Source organism: Heteronotia binoei, chromosome 2 (genome assembly GCF_032191835.1).
Source record: "Heteronotia binoei isolate CCM8104 ecotype False Entrance Well chromosome 2, APGP_CSIRO_Hbin_v1, whole genome shotgun sequence".
Taxonomy (NCBI): Eukaryota; Metazoa; Chordata; class Lepidosauria; order Squamata; family Gekkonidae; genus Heteronotia; species Heteronotia binoei.
The window spans coordinates 68,090,230-68,112,280 of NC_083224.1; the positions used below are offsets into that span (position 1 = coordinate 68,090,230).

A 22,051-nucleotide genomic window follows, 5' to 3' on the forward strand; every position below is an offset into this window, starting at 1 on the left:
TCATGGGCTTTAGGAGTGGATGCACCATAGCCTGTTTGAATGCTGGGCCAACCAACTCCTCTCTTAAGGAAGCATTAGCTACCTCTCAAATCCTGTCAGCCAACCCCACTGGAAGATGTAGTAACCAGGAAGGGTAGAAGTGATATTAGCAGGTGGTAGGCCACAAACCTCCAAGGATCCTGTCCACATCTCAAGCTTAAGAAACTGAAAACTGTCTCAAACAATTGGACAAATTGGCACTCTGGCACTATTCAACCCTGTTGCCTCTAACACAGAGGCCAAGTCGAAATGGATGCAAGAGATTTTATCTGCAAAGTGCTGAGCAAAATGGTCTCAGTGGGCCACTCAGTGTTCCATCTCTTCCTGCAGGCCAGATCCGAATAGGCCTCTGACCACCCGGAACAGCTCCACTGACCTACACTGTGCACACGTAAAGATGATGGAAAAGTTGTTTCTTTGCCTCCATCACTGTAACAGATTACGGTTTAAAATAGGGGGTTTCCTGTGTCTTATTGTATTTTGCCCCAGTCTTCCTCCACTGTCACTTTAGCCATCTCTCTTGTCTTTTCATTGCCCACATCCTGGCGGGAAACCAAGGGACTACCTGGGGACTAACTGCTGAGAGATGGTGCCTGGGAGCAATTATGTCTACTGCCTGGGTCATTTCTTTCTCTCTTATTTTTTTTGGAGGGGTTGTGTGTGTGCACATAAAAGTCAGGACTTTTTTTGAACAGGAATGTAGAGGAACACAGTTCCTGCTGGCTTGGTGGCAGGGGGTGTGGCCTGATATGCAAATAAGTTCCTGCTGGGCTTTTTCTACCCAAAAAGTCCTGCTGAAAGTTATGGTGACTGGTCTCTGGTGATTGACCCCTACTGTGGGCCTGGAGGATATTCAGAGAAGTGGCTGAATAACCCTGTTTAGCTTCCAAGATCTGATGAAATCAGGCTTGCCTGGGCTATCAAGGTCAGGGCAACTGCCCAGGTCATCTTCTCATTCCAGAGTTCAACTTGGGCATTGACAGGAGCACTAGCAGGAAAATCCTCTAACGCCATCAAAAACCCACTGGGTCTGGCTTCTCAACTACATGGCCAAAACTGCAAACACAGCCTTCCATCTCAACCAGCCCTTCTTTTACCAACAACCTTCTTAATTAGATGTCATGTCCTAATTTTTCTGCTGTGGTTGAAACTGAGAAAGCTGTACCCAGAGTTGATATTTGAATGGGACTGAGATTAATGAGAAGGAACCCTGGACTGATTTGGCATGATTGCTTGGTAGCTGCAGTGGGGCACTTGTGTCAGTAATTGAGAGTAACAGATAGAGAGTAGTTTTGTATGTTAGTCAGATGTGGTCTGGTCCAAGAGGAAAGCTGAGTCAGCTTCCTTGTCTTAACTGTACCTTCTCAGGTCATGAAAATGTGGTTTGTAGCTTATCCATTTGGCGCCAACCTTAGAATACCTTTGACTCATATGTCTAAAAGGTAAAAGCCTTGGCAGATTATCTTGCAGAGAAATGGGATTAGCACCCTTTGGCTAAATTCCCTTTGGCCTGTTTCAGGCCACAAAGAATTACCCAGGGTACACTTAGTCCCAAGAAGATCTGAAACTCGTTAGCTCTGAATCACTCTGCAGGAATCATGCTTTTTCCTTGACACTCCACAAATCATTCAGCTCTGAGGATATATGTAAATGCTCAGCAAATCCAGTTTAGTGGAAATGTGAAAGTTGTTCTTGCATAGCTACGCCTTTGCATCACATACTTTTAAATTTAGTCATAGGATTCATTCAGATGATTAAAACTCCAGAATATTCTCCTATCACTATACTATAGTAATCTATCAGCAGTAGTGTGGCATTTCAATGATGCATAGTGAAAAGTCTTGCTGTAGGGCAACGGCATGTTCACTAACTGTTGCTGAAAAAGAAATTAAGTGGTATTCATTATAGCACCAAAGAATGAGAACATATTTTCTTACTGTAACAAACACTGTATGATTAAGTAGAGATTAAACTTTTAGTTGACTAATCGATTAAAAACTTTTGATTGAATAGATATCACCAAATAATTGTGCAGCAAATTAGAAAAAAATAGAATTTAAAATAGATAAAAACTGCAGATGGCAGGTTATACAAGGCTTGTCCCCTTCTCTCTCATACAGAAGGGAATTTGTCTTCTATTATCATGGCTCCTGTGACATGTGGACAGCTTTTTAAAATAAAGCATGCTTTCTTCAAATAATTATTTTTATTCCCACACAAACGTATGCAGATTTGGTTAATCAAAGACATGGAGTTGCATCTCCAGTTTATTTGGAGGGGGAAAAATGGGATCTTGTTGCTCTGTATTGCAATGGTCAGTCTAAATAAGAATAGAAAGAGCTATCTTGACGTTCTGCCATTCGCTTTTGTTGTTTGGGTTGTTGTAATACATTTGTTTACTGTTCTCATTGATTTTATAACAACAAAATACTTGGGCCAGGGAAGGACTGTAGATTTATTCTGAGTATTTTTAAATTTATAACCCATCACACAGCACAAGAGTGTCATCAAGGTATCGAAATACGACAAATGAACGAGTAATCATTGTATCTTCTTTTCTTTATATTACTATATTGTTAACACACTATTGAGATATATCTACTACTGCAGGGGTCCACAATGTTTTTGCATCGATGAGCACCTTTGTGGTTCTAACACAAGGTAGTAAGCACAACCACTGCACACAGAGGAAGCCCAAGCATAGGGGACAAGAGCAGTAATTTAAAGATACACCAGGAACGAGGAGAACAGAACCAACACTGTGGTGGTAGCTTCCACTGAAACAACATTTGTTTAATGTGTAGAATCATTCAGAGCTCCAATGACCAATCAGAAGCCCTGCTGGGCAGGAGTGTCACCTGCCGCAATAAAGACATTTGGTAGGTACCAGGAAAGGTGTTGGTGGGCATCATGGGAGCCCTGTTTTTAAAAGGCCTGCTGGCAGGGGTAATGGTGGAGGCAGTAGGAGTGGGTAGTGAGGAGAAATGTTGCCAGATATGGACAAGAAGATCATACTAAAGCAGGTTTTAGGAATACTCACAGAGGAACTGAGGAAAACCTGAAAGGAACATGATGACCATATAGTACTTATCCCTAAGCCCACATAACTGCTGCACTTTGGAGTAGAACATAGAAAACCTCTGGGCGAAGCAACCCAAGAAGGCATACATCTAAATAAAGATAATTATACAGGAAGAACAGGCTTGTTTTTTTTTAAGGAAAAAACTTCCCTTTCATCACAGCTGTGATCCAATTTAGTGCCCCCCAGATGAACTTGCACAGTAGTACCCAAAAGATAGTCCACTTGATTTTCCGCCCCCACCTCCCGAATAATTGAATACATGGCACACTTTTTTCAGTGAAAGATTTGCTTGAATATAAACACCTGGTTGAATGGTTGTATCCCTCCTTCCCCCAGAAACCCCAATTGTAATGATGTCACTTGGTCTAAAATTCTTTTGTGCTGATTATAGCATCCTCTTCCAATAATCCCAATATTGTTCATGGAGGGCTCCATTTCCTCCCCCTCATTATTAAAAGCTGCCACAGCAAGCCCCTTTTTCCTGTTCCCAGGGTTTCACTTAGCAATAACTTCCTCTCACAACACCTCTTTCACCCAACAGCTGGACATCTGTCTTCCTTCCAATTATGTGAAGCTTCTCTTGGTCTCTCATTCACTTATCATTTTACTCTTTCCCTCAATCTGTCCCAAATATTAGTGTGCTCCCAGACAGCACAGATGTGGTGACAGCCTCAAAACAAAACCAAATCTGACTTGTGGGGACTGAATTCCTGAGGTGCATCACAAACAGGCTCTTGCCAGGTTTGATGTATGTGTGGGAGGGGAGGCACTAACTTATAAATGACTAGAAAATTCCCTGTGCAAAAAAAGTAAAGATCCTCCTTTCTTTCCATAACTTCTTGATCCTTGTTATTTGTTACTTTATAACATGGCTATTCTGGCACAGAATATAAACTAATATAGATTTGAGTTTGGACCTAGGCAGTGTTTTTTTAATAACCTGTTTGGTTCCATGGAAAGGTCTTAATAAAAGAGAGATTGTACATTTCCAGTGCATTCAGAGAAATGTACCTTGATTTGATTAAATATATTAAAATTTCATGAGGTACCACTATTGCATTCAAGGGAACTTTGTCTACAAAGCCCATTTTGTACTCTCTATGTCTTGTTATGTAAGGCTTGCCTAAATAAAATATTGAAGCTTCTCATTATTAAGTTGCAATCTCAATACTGAGGAGGAGGTGGAGAAAGAGAAGAAGAGTTGGTTTTTATACCCCTGCCTTTCACTGCCCAAAGGAGTCTTAGAGTGGCATACAATCACCTTCCCTTCCTCTCCCCACAACTGACACTCTGTAAGGTAGGTGGGGCTGAGAGAGTGCTGTGAGAACTGTCATTGACCCAAGATCACCAAGCTGGCTTCATGTGGAGGAGCAGGGAATCAAATATGGTTCTCCAGATTACAGTCCTGACAGCAGAAGTGTACACAAGTGGTACAATTTTTAGTATAATTTTTTGAATAAACACTTTCAGTATAAATCCTTCTTCTACTATCGATGTAGCTTCCTGGAGTGTACACTCCATGTTTAAAGATTTGCAATGGTTCTCTTGTGACTTTCAAGAACATTACCCAGGACTGAAAATATTACACTGCCCATGTCTGTGAATCAGTCTAAATCCAGTGAAGTGATATCAGGAACCTCTGGATAGTCTAAAGACAGGGGTGTCAAATGCAAACTCTACAAACGATTTTTTAAAAGAATAAGTCCATTCCAGCCCCCCTCCACCATCTCCATTGTGGGTTTTGCTGTCACAGAACTGCTGTGACAGACAAAGATGCAGCTGCTTGATATATGAACCCTCTCAGAGTCTAAACCTGGCAATCCTTCTAAAAACAGTAATGAATATATTGATTTCATTTTATCACTCCCTTTCCCAAGATGCTTATGGTGGCATACATCTGCTACCACTTCTCTGGTTTTATCCTCCTCACAATGCCCCTCTATGGTAACTTAGTCTGTGAGTTTGTGAGTGGTCATCCGGTGAACTATTACATCACATTTCAGTGCTAATACTAAGAGCAGTTTGGCATATGTGTTCAGTAGCAAGTCATTTTACTGAAAATATGCAGAAGGCCAACAAGCAATGCAGGGTTGTGGGGGTGGTACTCCAGTTGGGTACTCAGAAGTCACCTTCTACAGAACAGACCCAGTAAGGATAGAGCATCTGTTGTTTTCATCTATATGTCTCACCTAAAACCTCCTCTGCTCCTCATTCTGGTATTATATCATTTCTGCCTCTCCCACTCTTTGTGGGGTAGTAGAGTGAGACTTGTTTGTGGATACTTCCCCCTACAACTTGACACATCATTTCATCAAACAGTGCACCACCCAGTGGAGATACAAGGTCCTTGCAAAATCCCATGCCAGTGTTGTCCTTATATCTACTTGAGTTCAATTATTGCCAGACCCAGCAACTTTAGCTATACCATCAAGAGCTCATCCATCTGTATATCCTTTACTAGGATCTGGGATACTCAGCTTCAAATCCTCACTTTGCCATGGAAGTTTGCTCGGTGACTTTGAGCCAGTCATATGCTCTTAGACTACCCTACAATTAAATGGAGGCGAGAAGAATGGTGTCAGTTTGGGCCCCATTGAGGAGAAAGGCAGGGTATAATTGAAGAAAATAAAGAAATGCCAGTGTATACCAGCAGTGCCCTTTTGCCATTGACTCAACTGAATTGCCTCTATGTATGGGAATAAAAGGACACCAATTACATGTTTTATAATGGAAACAGAAACCAGTGAAAGGATATTTCATTCTGCCTGGACATTCAGTAAAGAGCTAAGGTTGCCATATGTCAGCAAGAAGGTTCGTAAGGAGACTCCAGCATGAAGAAACTGAGTTTGAATTCTTGTACAGATTTGATATTAAGAGGCTTGGGCTCAGTAGGAACTGGAAGAAGATAATTCACTGCACAAAATTATTGTCTCTCCTTGCATTTTTATATACGTTTCTTATTATTCTTTGCCAATTCACCTTTTAAACTAATTGTGGATGAAAGTGGACAGGAATTGGGGAGCCTATGATTTGGGACTACTCATTCCAAAGGTTATGATAGTGTAAACACTCAGGGCAATATTGGTAGGAGCACAACAGAACATAGGAGTGGGAGTAGGATGGTGAAAGATAGCTATGTGTGTAGACAAAAGGGCCAAGGGAGGTGGGGGTTGTTGTGGAGAGAAACAGCAATGTTAAAAGCTTCCGTTCAAAATATGCAAACCTGGAGTTATTGGTGCTAAGTTTAGATATAGTGGGTACCTCAGAAACATGATAGAATGAGGAAAAAATCAATGGACTACAGTTATCCCTGGATATAAACTCTACAAGCAAGCCAGGGAGGAATGTGTTGGGGAAATTGTATATCAGAGATGGCATAGAGTCAAATAAGTTAGAAAACTTTAAGAGAATGAACACCCTCAACAGAAGTGACATAAGTACTGGGCCCTAAGGGTTATTTAAAAGTAGGTGTGTGCAGGCCTCAGATTCAGCAGGAGCTCACAGTAGTGCACCTCCTGAACCTTTCTGAGGGTTTCCCCTCCTCCTCCCCACCTACCTTGTCCATTGAATAGTAGGTGCAGCCGCATAACAATTCCTGGATTAGGAGAGTGGGTAACCAGCCAGCCAACCACCAGGGGCTTTGCCATACCCCCAGCAGCCCACATTAACCCCTGGAGAAGCCTACACCACCCTTTCTCCACTTCTTATGTGATTTTGGGTGGCGGGTGGCTTACTGGCCTTTTCACTGGGAGGGGGGCAGCCCAGGAGAGCCCCAGGCAAGTGAGGCCTGCTTGGGCTGGCTGGATCTCTAGCCAGCCCAAGCAGGCCTCGCTTGCCCAGGGCTCTCCTTTGCATCAGGTTGCTTTTGGTGGGGATGGCGGCATAAACTAATGAGTTATGCTAATGAGCTCTGCCACCTATTTTTCTACAAAATGACCCCTGGGTGTGTGTTATTGTTCATCCAATCAAATCCTTAAGGCTGAAGATGGAGAAGGAAGTAAGGGAGGTGACTGAAACAGATATTGTGGTGCTATTGGGGAACTTCAACTGCCTTCACATTGCCTGGGTAAATGTGTGCTTGAGTCATGCTGTAGAAATAAGATTCCTAAACATCATAAATGAATGATTGTGCACTGGAACAGCAGGTCACAGAGCCAATCAGAGGGATAGTGATCTTGGACTTGGTTGTGAACAGTGATACAAGATGCATATGCAGTTGTACCAGTTAGGAGCAGCAACCAAAATGCTATTTAGTTCAGCATTCGTGTCAATGAAAAGTGACCCCTAAAGTCCAAAACCAAAACATTTGATTTCAAAAGAGACAGCTTTACATAGATGAGGGGAATAGTTAGAAGGAAGCTGAAAGGGAAACACAAGAGAGTCAGATCCCTAAAAGATACTTGGCAGCTATTTAAAAACCACCTAACTGAAGCTAGGAGAGAATGTTATCACCCAGGCTAGAAAAGGCACTGCCAAGTCTAAAAGAATGCCTGCATGGCTAATGATTCAAGTCAAGGAAGGCAAACAGGCTTATTTTTTAAAAATGGAATGTCTGCCCAATTAAGTGAACAGAAGGGAGCACAGAGTCTGAGGAAAGAAGTATAAGTTAATAATTAGATATGTGGAAAGAGAACTTGAGTTCTTATTATCAGTTGGAAGTGGGCAACACCCATTTTACTGGATTGTTTACCCTTCTGACTGGATCTTGTTTTCATCTTTGCTCTGTAAAACAATATAAAACATCTACGCTCAGAATGCTGGGCCTATTGTCCTCCCTTTGTAATAGTCTCTGCACATGCACTTTGTTCCCCTGTAGGTTTCTGTGTACATCTGTGTAATTTGCATGTAACGAAGTTAGGGTTGCCAAGTCCAATTCAAGAAATATCTGGGGACTTTGGGGGTGGAGCCAGGAGACACTGGGGGCGGAGCCAGGAACAAGAGTGTGACAAGCATAATTGAACTCCAAGAGAGTTCTGGCCATCACATTTAAAGGGACAGCACACCTTTTTAAATGTCTTCCTTCCATAGGAAATAATGAAGGATAGGGGCACCTTCTTTTGGGGCTCATAGAATTGGACCCCCTGGTCCAATCGTTTTGAAACTTGGGGGGTACTTTGGGGAGAGGCACTAGATACTATATTGAAAATTTGTTGCCTCTAGCTAAAAAAAACAGCTCCCCCAGAGCCCACGCAACCTCCAGAACAATTCCCCATTATACCCTATGAGAATCGATCACATAGGGAATAATGAAGACGTTTCCCTCTCTCTCCCCCCCCCCCCTTTCTGGCCAGTCTGAAGCAGTGGATCAGCCTCGCTACTCACCATTTGCTGCCAGCTTCTTCACAGACACACCATCCTAAATTGAAGTCAAGCCTCTGGAGGTGCAAACGCACATGGTCCTTTGCGGGCGGGGCTCCCTCTCCCCCCCCCCGCCAGCCAGCTGATTAGGGCGGGAAGCAGCCTGGGAAAACTGAAGAAAGGCTGCTGCGATTGGGGCTGGGTGGGAAGGGAAGGGCAAGGAGAAGCTGCTGAGATCGGGGCTGGGTGGGAAGGGCCGCCATTCCCCCCCGCTTTCCAGATTTTTGGCTAGCAGAGGGGAGAAGGCTCCAAATCGGGGGTCCCCAGGCAAGGCGGGGGATTTGGGAAGCCTAAACGAAGTGGGCTATGGTATTCAGTGCATGGGTCTTTAAGATGACACAGAACTTTGTTGTTTTGTCTGCAATTGACTAACAAGATTGTCCCCCTGGAGTTTGTTAGAAGTGTCATATTTAGAGCAAGTCATATCTCACCAGCAATCAGTTCTCTTTATGCTGGGGTTAATTTGAGAATTTGGATGTGAGCACAGATTAGATCTCTTTATTAGCATTGTGGATGCTTTTTTTCTCACATATTCACAGATCCAAGTGATTTTCACTGTTACAATATCAGCAACAAAGTTATGTCCAAACGGGTCCTCAGATTTATTAACATCAAGACAACAAAGGACTCTTTGGGTGAAAGTTTTTAGTCAGAAGGCAAATTTTGTAGCATGTGATTTTTCCAACTGAAAGGAAATGCTAGATGTTCACATCTATTGTGCAGACGTTATAACAACAAACTAGGCTTGAGAAAACACTGTAACTTTCTAGATGTTTGCAGTTTATAGTCACAAAAAGGGTCTGTGTAGTGGGATCATTTTGTCAGTTGGATCCAATTATCCATATATAATAATAATAATAATAATAATTTTTTATTTCTATCCCGCCCTCCCCGCCGGGGCAGGCTCAGGGCGGCTCACAACATAAAACACACATTACATCACTTATACTTATAAAATAGTTAAAACAATTACAGAATATTAAAATTAACATAACAGTATGGCGTTAAAACAGGTTTCAATAAATTTCAGAAGTAAAAACATTTCAGGAATAAAAGCATTTCTAGCAGCATATCTAGATTTGTCACAGTTTTTCGCTAGTTGAAGGCCATCTTGAAAAGGTGGGTCTTACAGGCCCTACGGAATCCCTCTAAACATCGTAGGGCCCTCACCTCCTCAGGGAGTTGGTTCCACAGTAATGGAGCAGTAATAGAGAAGGCCCGGTCCCGGGTGGCTTTCAGTCTGGCCTCCCTTGGCCCAGGGATATTCAACTGGTTTTTCCCAGATGACCTCAGTGCCCTCTGGGGCTCATATGGGGAGAGACGGTCCCTTAGGTAGGTAGGTCCTCGGCCATATAGGGCTGGTAACTAGAAGTATACAACAATTAATGCTTAAGAAACTGTTAATTAGCTGTTATATTTATTGGTCTTGAGAAGTTTTAGTGGATTTCTCAGTTTGGTGTCTATCGTACTGACAAGATCAAGTGCCTTCAGATATTCTGTAGGGTGAGTTATGCAACATCCTTGCATAACTTTTGCTAGAGCACCACTGGCTGCATCGTGCTGATTCTCTCTTTGAGGTTTTATGCTGCATTGCAGGCTTAACATGAAATTATATCACCATAAACGCAAAATGGGAAAAATATTATTACTTTTGACAAATCACAGTTGCAAGTATCCCCTGAAGCATTATTTGGTGGTGGCAGGGGGAGGGGGAATTGTCAGTTTAATTTTTGGTCTTTTGGCTTTTGTGTGGGCAACTGTGGGAGTTACTATAATTAGGAGTGATTGTGGTAGAAGTAGTAGTTTATAGTAGAATATTGTTTATAGGTGGGAAATGTCTAGGTATTGGGCAAGGATAATGTGAACTAGTGATTGCCCATTGGCAATCGGAGTGCAAACAAAGTCAGTGTTCTTTTTCTGGAGATACCAAGGAGTGATTAAATTGGAGACTTTCTGCCACCAAGGCACAGCCTCTCCCCAAAGCTATTATATTTGTAGTTACATTTTTATCTCACCTTTCTTCAAAGAAGCACGGAATGATGGAGGAGACGCCTTCTTTCTCCTCACAATGACCATATGAAGTCATTGTTTGATTGACTCAAGGTCCCTTTTGATTGACTCAAGGTCCCTTTTGATTGACTCAAGGTCTCTTTTGAACTTCAGGACTGAGGAGGGACTTGAATTTAGGTCTCTGTAGTCTCACCAACACCTAGCTACTTCATCCCAAGTAGCTCAAAACTCTGTAGTACTACCACAGCCTCAAATAGAAGTTCTGAGGGTAAAATCTGGGAATCACATACATGCAAAGCATATATTCTGCCATTGTGGTATGATCCCTTTGTGGGGGAAAATAGAGGGATGGGCATTTTCCCAAATTAGGAATTAAACACAAGTAACAGTAGTGGGGATGCAAAATCCAGATAATTGAACAATTAAACATTGCATTTGTAATCATTTGTTCCCCTGAGATGAAAGCTGGGAATGAGCACCTCTGAAATATTAATAATTCCTAATAGGTCCTTGTCACATGAGGCATGCATTGTGATGATACCCTCCCCCTTCTTCCCCCAATGTGGGGGAGTTAATTGAATCAATGAAGTGAACAGCACAGCCATCTAGCATATGCTGACTTTCCAATCAGCCCCAGTCATTACTGCAGGACCCTTTGTCAATCATCGTTGCTTGATTACACCACTTGGCCTGTGAGGGGATTTGATGGGAAGTGTCCAATGAGGGCCCAAGCTGTTTCCAAAGCCAGCTTTGCAAAGCTCCAGATAAAAGGGGGCTTCCATTAATACAGCAGGAAAGGTTAGGACGAAAGAGGCGTGTAACAGGAAATCTGGAAAGAGGTAAGGTGATAGTTTTTGCTAAGGCTTAGAGAACAGATGGGCCCCCAGGAGGTTCTGTGTGTGGTAACATAAGAGCTGTTTCGTTGCAGGAATATGGATGTTATTTGTGTTAAAGGTGACATAACTGTACTGGGGATTTTATTTAAAACTAGTCAAGAAGGGAGATGTGTGCATGCAGTCAGAAGTTAGGGAGACATTCTCTGTTTAAACCTGAAAGCTATTAGTTTGAAGTCTGGCTGACAGGCAGTTTCTCAGCTTCTACTGGTTTTCCTTGTGTCTGATTTTGGACCTAAATTATTGGAGAAGTAGTTTCATGTTTGTGGGTGCGCTTAACTGTTTTTGAAGCAAGGTTTCTGCAGAATGCTAGCTTTTTCGATCTCATCTGATGAGATTTTGCGTTCTCTGCTCCCAGGGAAACAGCACATGGCAGGCAGCTGAGCTAATGTACCGAAATGATGACAGATAATGCATGGTGATGTCATTGCCAGCCGTGCACACAGGTGTTAAAGGGACAGCTGCAACATAGAAAGCTCCCCCAAAAGATTGCAAGGAGCTTTTGAACACTGTACGGTGATAACAGATACAGACTTACAGGCTTTTGTGTGCCTTTGTGAACCCAGCTGCAAACCTCAGCACATCAAAGAGTTCCATCTTTTCCATCAGCCCTGCAACAGAGGGAAAAGAATGAGTAGCAGCAGCTGTTAGGAAGCATGGCTCGTTTGTTTCATGATGCCACACTGGGAATGAGATCCAGTTCTTCCATAAGTAATCTTGTACAGTGACAGGGAAGTGTGGAGGGTTTTAGAAGCAGGAGAAAATAGCCAACTAGTTTAACGTGGGCATGCAATTTTTTTTTAAAAAAAAAATTCTTCTAGGCATGACCATTGTTAACATATACTTTATAACATTTTTAAGAAATAAGAACTTTTAAAGAAATTACTGTTAGTTGACAATGTGATTTAGGGTTTGTAGAATCTTTCAGGCTCAAGTGCCGTGTTCTACTGGAGAAAGTTTTCCTTCCAGACGTTTCGTTCTCAGCTGCGGAAAACATCCTCAGTGGCGTTGCAGCCGGAGCAGGCGCTCTGAACTTCTTGGCTGCTGTGGATTGACTGCCCACTCAAGAAGGTCAGAGTGCCTGCTCCGGCTGCAACGCCACTGAGGATGTTCTCCACAGCTGAGAACAAAACGTCTGGAAGGAAAACTTTCTCCAGTAGAACACGGCACTTGAGCCCAAAAGATTCTACAAACCCTAATGATGTTACCAGCCGTGAAAACCTGAAATCTTTGATGACAATGTGATTGTATTTTTGTGTCATTTCTTAGCCTGAATTATAGTAGTAAGGCCCAACACGATGACCCTCTTATCACAAACAGCAAATGAAATAGTACCTGGACTGTACACCACTGTATAGGTTGCCAGGCCTGTGTTGGAAAATACTCAGAGACTTTGGGGTGGAGCCAGGAGAGAGTGGGGTTTGAGGAGGGGAGGGGCCTCAACATGGTACAATGCCATAGAGTCCACCCTTCAAGCAGCCATTTTCTCCAGGGCAGCTGATTTGGGCTAGCTGGAGATCAGTTATAAAAGCAGGAGATCTTCAGGCCCCACCTGTAGGATGGCAACCCTACCTGCAGCTAGGGAGACTTACATCATTAAATGCTTCTCTGTGGGTGCTTTCATATGGCAACTGTTTGCAAGTAGATTTTGCCATTATTTCACAATAAAAATCCAGTTGCAAAGCACATTATTTAGTGTGTGAATGTACCCTGTGTAAAAACATTCCTTGCGTATTTATTTTTTTCATTTTATCAAATTTATATTCCTCCTTCCCTTAATGGGCTCACGGTGGCTCACAACAGTTTTTAAAAAAAACATAAAATTTTAAAACAGGATATACTATAAAATAATTTCCCTACATTTTACAGTCATTAAGTCCAAGATGCACATTGATATTCTGATTATTCCAGTGTTTCTGGTTTCAGTTCAGTGAGATTGCCGGTGCTGTGGAATAATAACCATCTCCCCTTAACTGTTGAAAGCAAGTTTAAACAATTCCACAGGCCCTGTGGAACTGTGGCAGGTCCTGCAGGGCCCTGATGTTTTCAGGGAGGACATTCCACAGAGGGGGGCTATCACTGAGAACGCTCTGGCTCTGGTGATGGATAATCAAGCTTCTTTCGGTTTGATGATCTTAAGATTTTGGGACACTGAACATAGTGCTCTCTGGGATACATATAGGGAAAGGCAGTCCCAAAGATAGGTCCCAGGCCATAGAGGGCTTTAAAGGTTATGACCAGCACCTTGAAACGAATCCGGAACACCAGAGGCAGCCAGTGTAATGTTTCCAGAACAGATTGAATGTGCTCCCGTACAGGTAACTCCATTAACAACCTGGCTGACGTGTTTTGCACCAGCTGCGGCCTCCAAATTTGAGTCAAGGGCAGCCCCATGTAGAAGGTGCTGCAGTAGTCTATTCTCGAGGTGACTGTCACATGGATCTCTGTTGCCAAGTCATTGCGCTCTAGGTACGGAACCAACTGCCTTATCCACCTGAGAAGATAAAATGCGGATTTGGCAGTGGCTGCTGCCTGGGCCTACATTGTCAGTAAAGGCTCCAGGAGCACCCCTAAGCTATTGACCTTTGAAGCTGGTGCCAATGGCGTCCCATCAAAGACCAGCAGAGTGATCTTCCTTCCCAGGCCATCGCAACTTAGGCACAGGACCTCTGTCTTCACTGGATTCAATTTCAGTCGACTGCCTGAACCATTTCACTATGGCTTGCAATGCTAGGTCCAGATCTTCCAGGGCACAGCTGGACTGGCCTCCCATCAATAGATAGAGCTAGATAGATATATAAGATCAAGCAGGATAGGGAGAAATAGCAGGCTACCCCTTTTCCTGGTGTGCAGGTGTAGTGGATATTTTATATGAAGAAAGATTTAACTGACCATGTGAACCTCCAGCTGCAATTTGAAGTGGGTACTCAAAGACTTACCCCTTTGTCTGCTGTTTGTGAGAACTAGTCCAGTGTTAACTATGACAGGTCTGGTTTCTGAAAAGAGCCTTTTGTGTGTTTCCTAAGCTTGATGCTTCAATTCTGCAAATATTTGGGTTTACCACTTTGAAATATCCTTGGTGGGTGATTCTTTGTAATAATACATGTGATTCATTGTGTGTCATGGGATCATAGTGAAACTGATGTGAAGTCTTATGTTTCTAATGCAGTCAGATCATAAGAGGCAGAGATAGGATAATGAAATCCTAATATATTTGCCAAATCTTATATTATTGTTTTATATGTGCTATCAGACACACTTATGACAGTTTGACAGCTGCATATGCCTGCAAAAAAAGAAAAAAGGAAGGAAATCTGCTCTAATGTGTGATAGTTAGCTCCATTTACGACTCACAAGTGGTGCAGAGCACAAGTGGTAACAGTTCTCTCTGTATTGTCTTTGAAATGTGTCCTTTCCCCCTCTGTTTCTTCTCAGCATTCATTTAGTGTTCTTTTCTTCTCCCAACAGTTATCTATGAAGGAGGTTGGGGACGGACTGCATGAACAGATGAACTCCATGATGGGTGCCCTGCAAGAGCTGAAACTCCTCCAGGTCCAGACAGCCTTGGAGCAGCTGGAGATTTCAAGCAACCCAAACCAGGTTTCAGGAATTGGCCAGCATCAGTATTGTCAGAGCAATAAAGAAATACCAAGGTTAAGATGTGAAGCTGGCAGGCAGGGTGAGAAACTGCCGGGAAAGAGTTCTTTGGAGAGCTGCAGCTCGTCAACTTTTATATGCTCTGCTCAGATGCCACAGCCCACCAGCCCACTTTACCACATTGCTTTGCCACATAGTACCCACGGGCACATGACTTCATCCCTTAGTAGCGTCAGCAGTGATGACTGCTGTCATGCCAGCGGACCTTCATCAACAGTGAGCACAGCAGAGTACCACTCACCAAGGACACTTGAATCGTCCAGTGAGCATATGTCTAGAAGCTGGTTTTCTCATGATACAAGCAGCCTGTCTGAGAGTAAATTTGGATGTCAAGAGTGTCAGTTCTCTGATGAGACCAATGATTGGACTTCTTCACTAATGTCTCAAAGCAGGAACCGACAGCCTCTAGTCTTGGGCGACAACATCTTTGCTGATTTGGTTGGGAACTGGTTGGATTTGCCGGAGATAGACAAGAAAGGGGAAAAGAATGAGACTTTATCAGGCAGTAAATCCCAGGAGTTCTACAGAAAGTTTTCCCTCACAGCCAATATATTCAAAAAATTCTTAAGAAGCGTCCGACCAGATCGAGACAGATTGCTAAAGGAGAAGCCTTGCTGGCTGCCAACAGAAGACAAAGAGGCTGAAATCTTAAAGAGGCCCAAAAAAGTAAACAAACAAAAGGGAACTTTTTACTTCCCAGTTCATGGGAACATAACAAACACTCATGACAAAGCCGAAAGGTGCCAAAAGAAGGAAACCAGCAAGGCCAAGACCAAACATTGTGCCAAGAAGACCCACAATGCAATAGACCACAATCAGTCAGGGTTTGATTTTAACACAGCTGTGTGGGTCTGAATTCCAGTAGGTCATCTCCTTTGCCAAACTGGTCTGTCACAAGCCAGAGTGGGAAAAATATGAGAGATATCTGCCATGCTTTGATTTGGATGAGGAGAAAGCAATGATGTCCCTAGAAACAGACAGTTGGCACAAATCACATCCACAAATACTGCTTTAAATAGAACTATGCCTGTTTAAGAAAGGAAAACACATTAAGTGCAGAATCTCTCCAGAGCTGAAACTTGTGATAATCTTTCCCAGTTTGAGGGCCGAGGAGTGTCTTAATTAGTCAATTCCTCTGTTTTACCATCTCCAACCTAGAGGCTTTTCGTTTTCCACCAACACGTATTCAGTTCATTTCTAATTCAGGTAGTAACAGAATGTTAGGAAATCAATGTGTGTTTGTGTGTGTGTTTCATTTTTGTGTGTGTTAAATTCTGCTTTTCCTTGTGTGCACTAAATCCTGGATAATGAACCAGGTAAATGAATAAGCGCTTGATGGTTTGATTGAGAGTGAGGCTTGAGTTTCTCTCACTGCAGGACTCGAACAATGGCTGAGTGAAATTGGCTTGGCCCAGTCTTTGCACTGAGTACTGATTGCTCTTTTCTAAAGTATTATCTCTGGCTCACCAGTTGTGGTCTGTACTGTCCTTGGGTGTGTCTGAGGAGTGTTGTATAGTGAGTAGCCATCCCACTGCTGCCACTGTGAGGTTACCAAAAGTTCTTCACCCCTTCATGTTGCCCTCAAAGCCTTAAAACTCAGATTCCACACTGAGGTCCCAAGTTGCAATAGGCCCTTCCCTAGTTTTGTTTGCATTTCTTGTGTATAGATTTAATCTTGTGATAATTAGTTCTCCAGCAGTCAGTTCTCCAAGAATGTATTAATAAAGTGATGTTCCTGTCTCCAAATGTGGTTTGGTGGAATTGTTTGTACATTATGGGAAATCTGTTGAATAATTCTACTTGAATTTTAAGTCTGCAGGTGGAACAGAAGCCTAAAGAGATATAACAAAAAGGACCATAGTTACAATTAGATTGGTCCATCTATGCTATATTCCATCTTACTTACATCACTGAAAATATCTAGAACCCAGATGTTAGCACTTTGATCTTGAGCTGGAGTGCTTGTAGGGAGAGTGTTCAAAAAGCTAAAGTTCAGCATGAGCTTAGGCTAACAAGAGATGCCAAGAAATGATTTAAAAGGTTTATTTTCTTACATTCTAAGTAAGAAAAAGAGCAAGGACATGGTAGGCCCATTGCTTAATAAGAGAAACAGCAAGGATGTTGTAGGCCCATAGTGCAGATAGGAAAGTGAAATTATCCCCAGTCTTCTCTTGCAAGGAAAACAGTGGTCAACATGGCAAAAAATTAAGGAAGGAAGAGAGTTACAGCCCAGGATCACCATAGGAGATAGTGCATAAAAACCTAGTTTCTTTAAATGAAACTAAGTCTTCAGGGGCAGATGAACTGCAAATTCTTGTGGATGTAATTTTGGAGCTTCTGTCCATTATTTTTGAGAATTCTTGGAGAACAGGTGAACTGCCAGAATATTGGAGGTCGGCAAATGTTGTCCCCATCGTCAAGGAGGGGGAAAAGGAGGATCTGGCTAACTACCAACACATCAGCTTGACGTCTATACCTTTAGAACAAATCATCAGTCAGTTTGTTTTAGAACAAATCATCAGTCAGTCCTTGAGCATTTAGAAAGGATGGCTATGAGTACTAAGTGCTAGCATGGGTTTTTCAAGAACAAGTCATGTCAGACTAACCTTATCTCTTTTTTCGAGAAAGTTACAACCTTGTTGAATCAGAGGAATGCTGTAAACATAGTTTATCTTGATTTCAGTAAGGCTTTTGATAAGGTTCCGCATAATATTCTTCTTGACAAGTTGGTAAAATGTGGTTTGGATCCTATTACTGTTAGATGGATCTGTAACTGGTTGACAGATCACACCAAAGAATGCTTGTGAATGGTTCATCATCCTCTTGGAGAGGAGTGACAAGTAGATTGCCTCATGGATCTGTCCTGGGACCTGTTCTGTTGAATAAGGGAATGTTTATTAAATTTGCAGATGATACTAAATTGGGAGGGATAGCAAATAAGGTAGAAGACAGAGTCAGGATACAGGATGATCCTGACAGAATGGAAAACTGGACTAAAACAAATTAAATTTATTTATTTTTTATTTATTCGGGATTTGTATCCCGCCCTTCCCAGGAGTGGCTCAGGGCGGCTTCCAACAATAACAATTTAACAATTTAAATAGAACAATTAAATACTTCACATTTAAACATTAAAACCAATACATTTCAATTCATAAAAACAATGCAGCTTAAAACCAATAACATATCATTTTATATAAACAGATGGCAGGCCAGTTACGTCAAGTTCCATCCCGGCTAGGTGTAAGCTAGCCGGAAGAGGGTCGTCTTACAGGCCCTGCGGAATTGAACCAAGTCCCGCAGGGCCCTCACCTCTTCCGGCAGCTGATTCCACCAAGTGGGGGCCATAACGGAGAAAGCCCTATCTCGATTGACTTTCAGGCGGGCTTCTTTTGGCCCGGGGATAGAGAGGAGATTTTGTGTTCCTGACCTCAGTGCTCTCTGGGGAACGTATGGGGAGAGACGGTCCCTCAGGTAGGCAGGTCCCAGGCCATATAGGGCTTTAAAGGTAATAACCAGCACCTTGTACCGGACTCGATACATCACTGGAAGCCAGTGCAGAGTCCGAAGACCCGGCCGAATGTGTCCCCACTTTGGGAGACCCAATAACAGCCGGGCCGCGGCATTCTGCACCAGCTGCAGCTTTCGAGTCCGGGACAGGGGCAGCCCCATGTAGAGGGCATTGCAGTAGTCCAACCTCGAGGTGACCGTAGCATGGATCACTGTTGCTAGGTCGTCGCGCTCCAGGAAGGGGGCCAGCTGCCTTGCCCGCCTAAGATGAAAAAATGCGGACTTGGCAGCGGCTGCTATCTGAGCCTCCATCTTTAAGGAAGGCTCCAACAGCACCCCCAAGCTCCTGACTCTGTCCGCCGCCATCAGCGGTGCACCGTCAAAAGCTGGCAGGGGGATCCCCCCCCCCCGGGCCGCGGCGACCCAAGCAAAGGACCTCTGTCTTCGTAGGATTTAGCTTCAGCCCACTCAGTCTGAGCCACTCAGCCACGGCCTGTAATGCCCGGTCCAGATTTTCCGGGGCGCAGACCGGCCGGCCGTCCATCAGTAGATAGAGCTGGGTGTCATCAGCATACTGGTGACACCCCAGCCCATACCTTCGGGCTATCTGGGCAAGAGGCCGCATATAGATATTGAATAACATCGGGGAGAGAACCGCCCCCTGGGGCACACCACAATCAAGTGTGCGCCTCTGGGATAGCTCCCCCCCTACTGCGACCTTTTGTCCCCGACCTTCCAGGAAAGAGGAAAGCCACTGTAAGGCCAACCCCTGAATCCCTGCGTCGGCGAGGCGGCACGTCAGTAGCCGATGGTCGACCGTGTCGAACGCCGCCGACAGGTCTAACAGCATCAGCACCGCCGAGCCACCCCGATCCAGATGCCGTTGAAGGTCATCTACTAGGGCGACCAACACTGTCTCCGTCCCGTGTCCCGGGCGGAAGCCGGACTGAAATGGGTCAAGGATGGAAGCGTCCTCCAGGAAATTCTGTAATTGTATCGCCACTGCCCTCTCAATAAGTTTACCCAAAAAGGGCAAATTAGAAATCGGCCGATAATGTGCCAATTGGGCCGGATCTAAAGATGGTTTTTTTAGGAGGGGACGGACCACAGCCTCTTTGAGTGGCGTTGGAAAGTGCCCTTCCGTTAGGGATCTATTTATGATATCCCGCACAGGATATCTAAGATCCCCCTGGCAAGATTTAATAAGCCAGGAAGGGCATGGGTCCAATTTACAAGTTGTTGGGCGAGCCAATAAGAGAATCCTGTCAACTTCCTCCAGGCTGAGGGGTCTAAAGCCATCCAGAGTATAGTCCGAAGACAGGCTCGGGGCCTCAGGTTCGCTAACTGTCTCCAAACTGGCAGGGGGGTCGGGGCGAAGTGACGCGATTTTATCCGCAAAAAATTTCGCAAAAGCCTCACAGCCGATTTCCAATTCAATAGAATTTAACCTGCCTTGTGGCAGCGTTGTAAGTCCTCTAATTATATCAAATAATTGTGCCGGGCGCGAAGTTGCGGACGCAATCTTAGCCGCAAAGAATACTCTCTTTGCGGATTTGATTGCCATCTCATAGGCCTTCAAACTCTCTCTATAAGATGTTCGGGTCACTTCGTCTCGAGTACGCCGCCATTGCCTCTCTAGTCGTCTGAGCTCCCGCTTTTGTTGCCGCAGCTCCCGGTTAAACCAGGGCGACGGTTTCGGGCGGGGGCGCAGAGGGCGCCTGGGTGCGATCTCCTCAATGGCCCTGGAGAGCCCATCGTTCCAGGACTCTACCAGATCATCCAGGGAATCGCCAGCGGGCCAGGTATGAACTCTAACTGGGATAAATTCTGCATTTAGGTAGGAAAAATCAAATGCATAATTATAGCTTGGGGGAGACTTGTCTTGGCAGTATATTTGTGAAAAGGATCTAGGGGCCTTAGTAGACCATACACTGAATATGAATCAGCAGTAGGATACAGTAACTAAAAAGACAAATCCAATTTTGGTCTATATCAAAAGACATATAGTGTCCAGATCACGTGAAGTGATGATATGGCATTACTCTGCTCTGGTTAGACCTCACTTTACTCTGCTCTGGTACTGTGTTCAGTTTTGGGTACCACAATTTAAGAAGGATATAAACAAGCTGAAATATACCCAGAGGAGGGCAGTGAAGGTGGTGAGGGGTCTGGCGATTATCCTGAAGTACTCGAAGGACTGTCATATACAGGATGGTGCAGAATTGTTTTCTGTTGCCTCAGAAGGTTGGACCAGAACCAACGGATTAAATTTAAAAGAATTTTTGGTTAAACTTTAAGAAGTTCCTGACAGAATGGTTCCTCAATTGAACAGGCTTCCTCAGGAGGTTGTGAGCTCTCCTTCTTTGGAGGTTTTTAAGTAGAGGCTAGATGGCCATCTGACGCAATGTTGGTTCTGTGAATTTAGGCTGATTATGAGAGGAAGGGTTGTATCAGTGCTTAGTTATCATGGCCCTTTCTTACATACCCAGGGAAATGTCAATCACCACTTTGGGGTCAGGAAGCAATTTTTTCCAGGCCAGTTTGGCCACGGATCCTGGAGGGGTTTTTTACCATCTTCAGGGCATGGAGCATGGGTCACTGAGGGTATGGGGGGAGGTATTTGTGAATTTCCTGAATTATGCAAGGGGGTGAACTAGATGGCCCCAGAGGACCTTTCCATCTCTATGATTCTTGGACAGATGAAAAGCCTGAGGTTACAGATACAAATGAAGAATCTCCCCAGCAGAAAAATGTTAACCAGTCTCTTGACTTTGAAAGCAAGGGCTCCTCCTGAACTATTTTAGTTTTAGATGTTCTGCCTTTAGATGTCCATTACCCTTTTAATCTTGGTCTGAACTGCCCTGTGCTGCTTGATCACATAGGGTTGATCATCACAGATGATTGTGAATTGGCTTCACTGGAATCTTTGCACTGGATATGGCATCAGGTGATAGAAAAGTTTTTTGACATATGTAGTGGCAGGCACGTGATTTTGCACTTGTGAACTGCTCCTCATGAATGCCTGCATTCTGTATTCAGACCACTTATTAGAAGTTTGCCAGGGGGTGCGGTGCTGCAATCTTGACATGTTGGAGATGTGCCAAAGCCCTCACAAGCATAGTTATCACTATATCAAAAATGCCACAAATAATGACTGTACCCATGTGTCAGAAAAGGTTCACATTAGGAGATAAATTGAGTAGTATGGTAACCCTGTTTCACTTCCCATAACTTTTTCTGCATCAGTACTGTGATCCAGAAATCTGTATATGTCAGTATCTATATGTGTATGGATATGTAGGTCTCTAGTGCTGTTTTGTCCCTCTGCTCATTTCAGTGGAGAAGGAAGATCTTCACTTCCAAAGGCGTAAATGCTTGCTTATTCTGTAAAGCTCCCTTCACTCAAATACAGCAAGAAGAGCTGAAATTAAAAGGCACTCTAAGGGTGTACACACACACACACACACTAGGACCACAGTCCTAATCTACTATTAAAGCAGCC

The 22,051-nt window shown here is 43.7% G+C and overlaps 1 protein-coding gene across 1 annotated transcript in view; it reads left to right on the forward strand.

The window, feature by feature from the left end:
- The window catches only part of INKA2 (inka box actin regulator 2), a 36,300-nt gene extending 19,515 nt beyond the window's left edge, over window positions 1-16,785 (forward strand). Inside the window, exon 2 of the mRNA XM_060231230.1 lies at window positions 14,851-16,785. Within this exon, the coding sequence (XP_060087213.1) occupies window positions 14,851-15,894 (1,044 nt within the window). The 3' untranslated portion in view covers window positions 15,895-16,785. The remainder of the gene's footprint in view (window positions 1-14,850) is intronic.
- The last annotated feature ends 5,266 nt before the right edge of the window (window positions 16,786-22,051 follow it).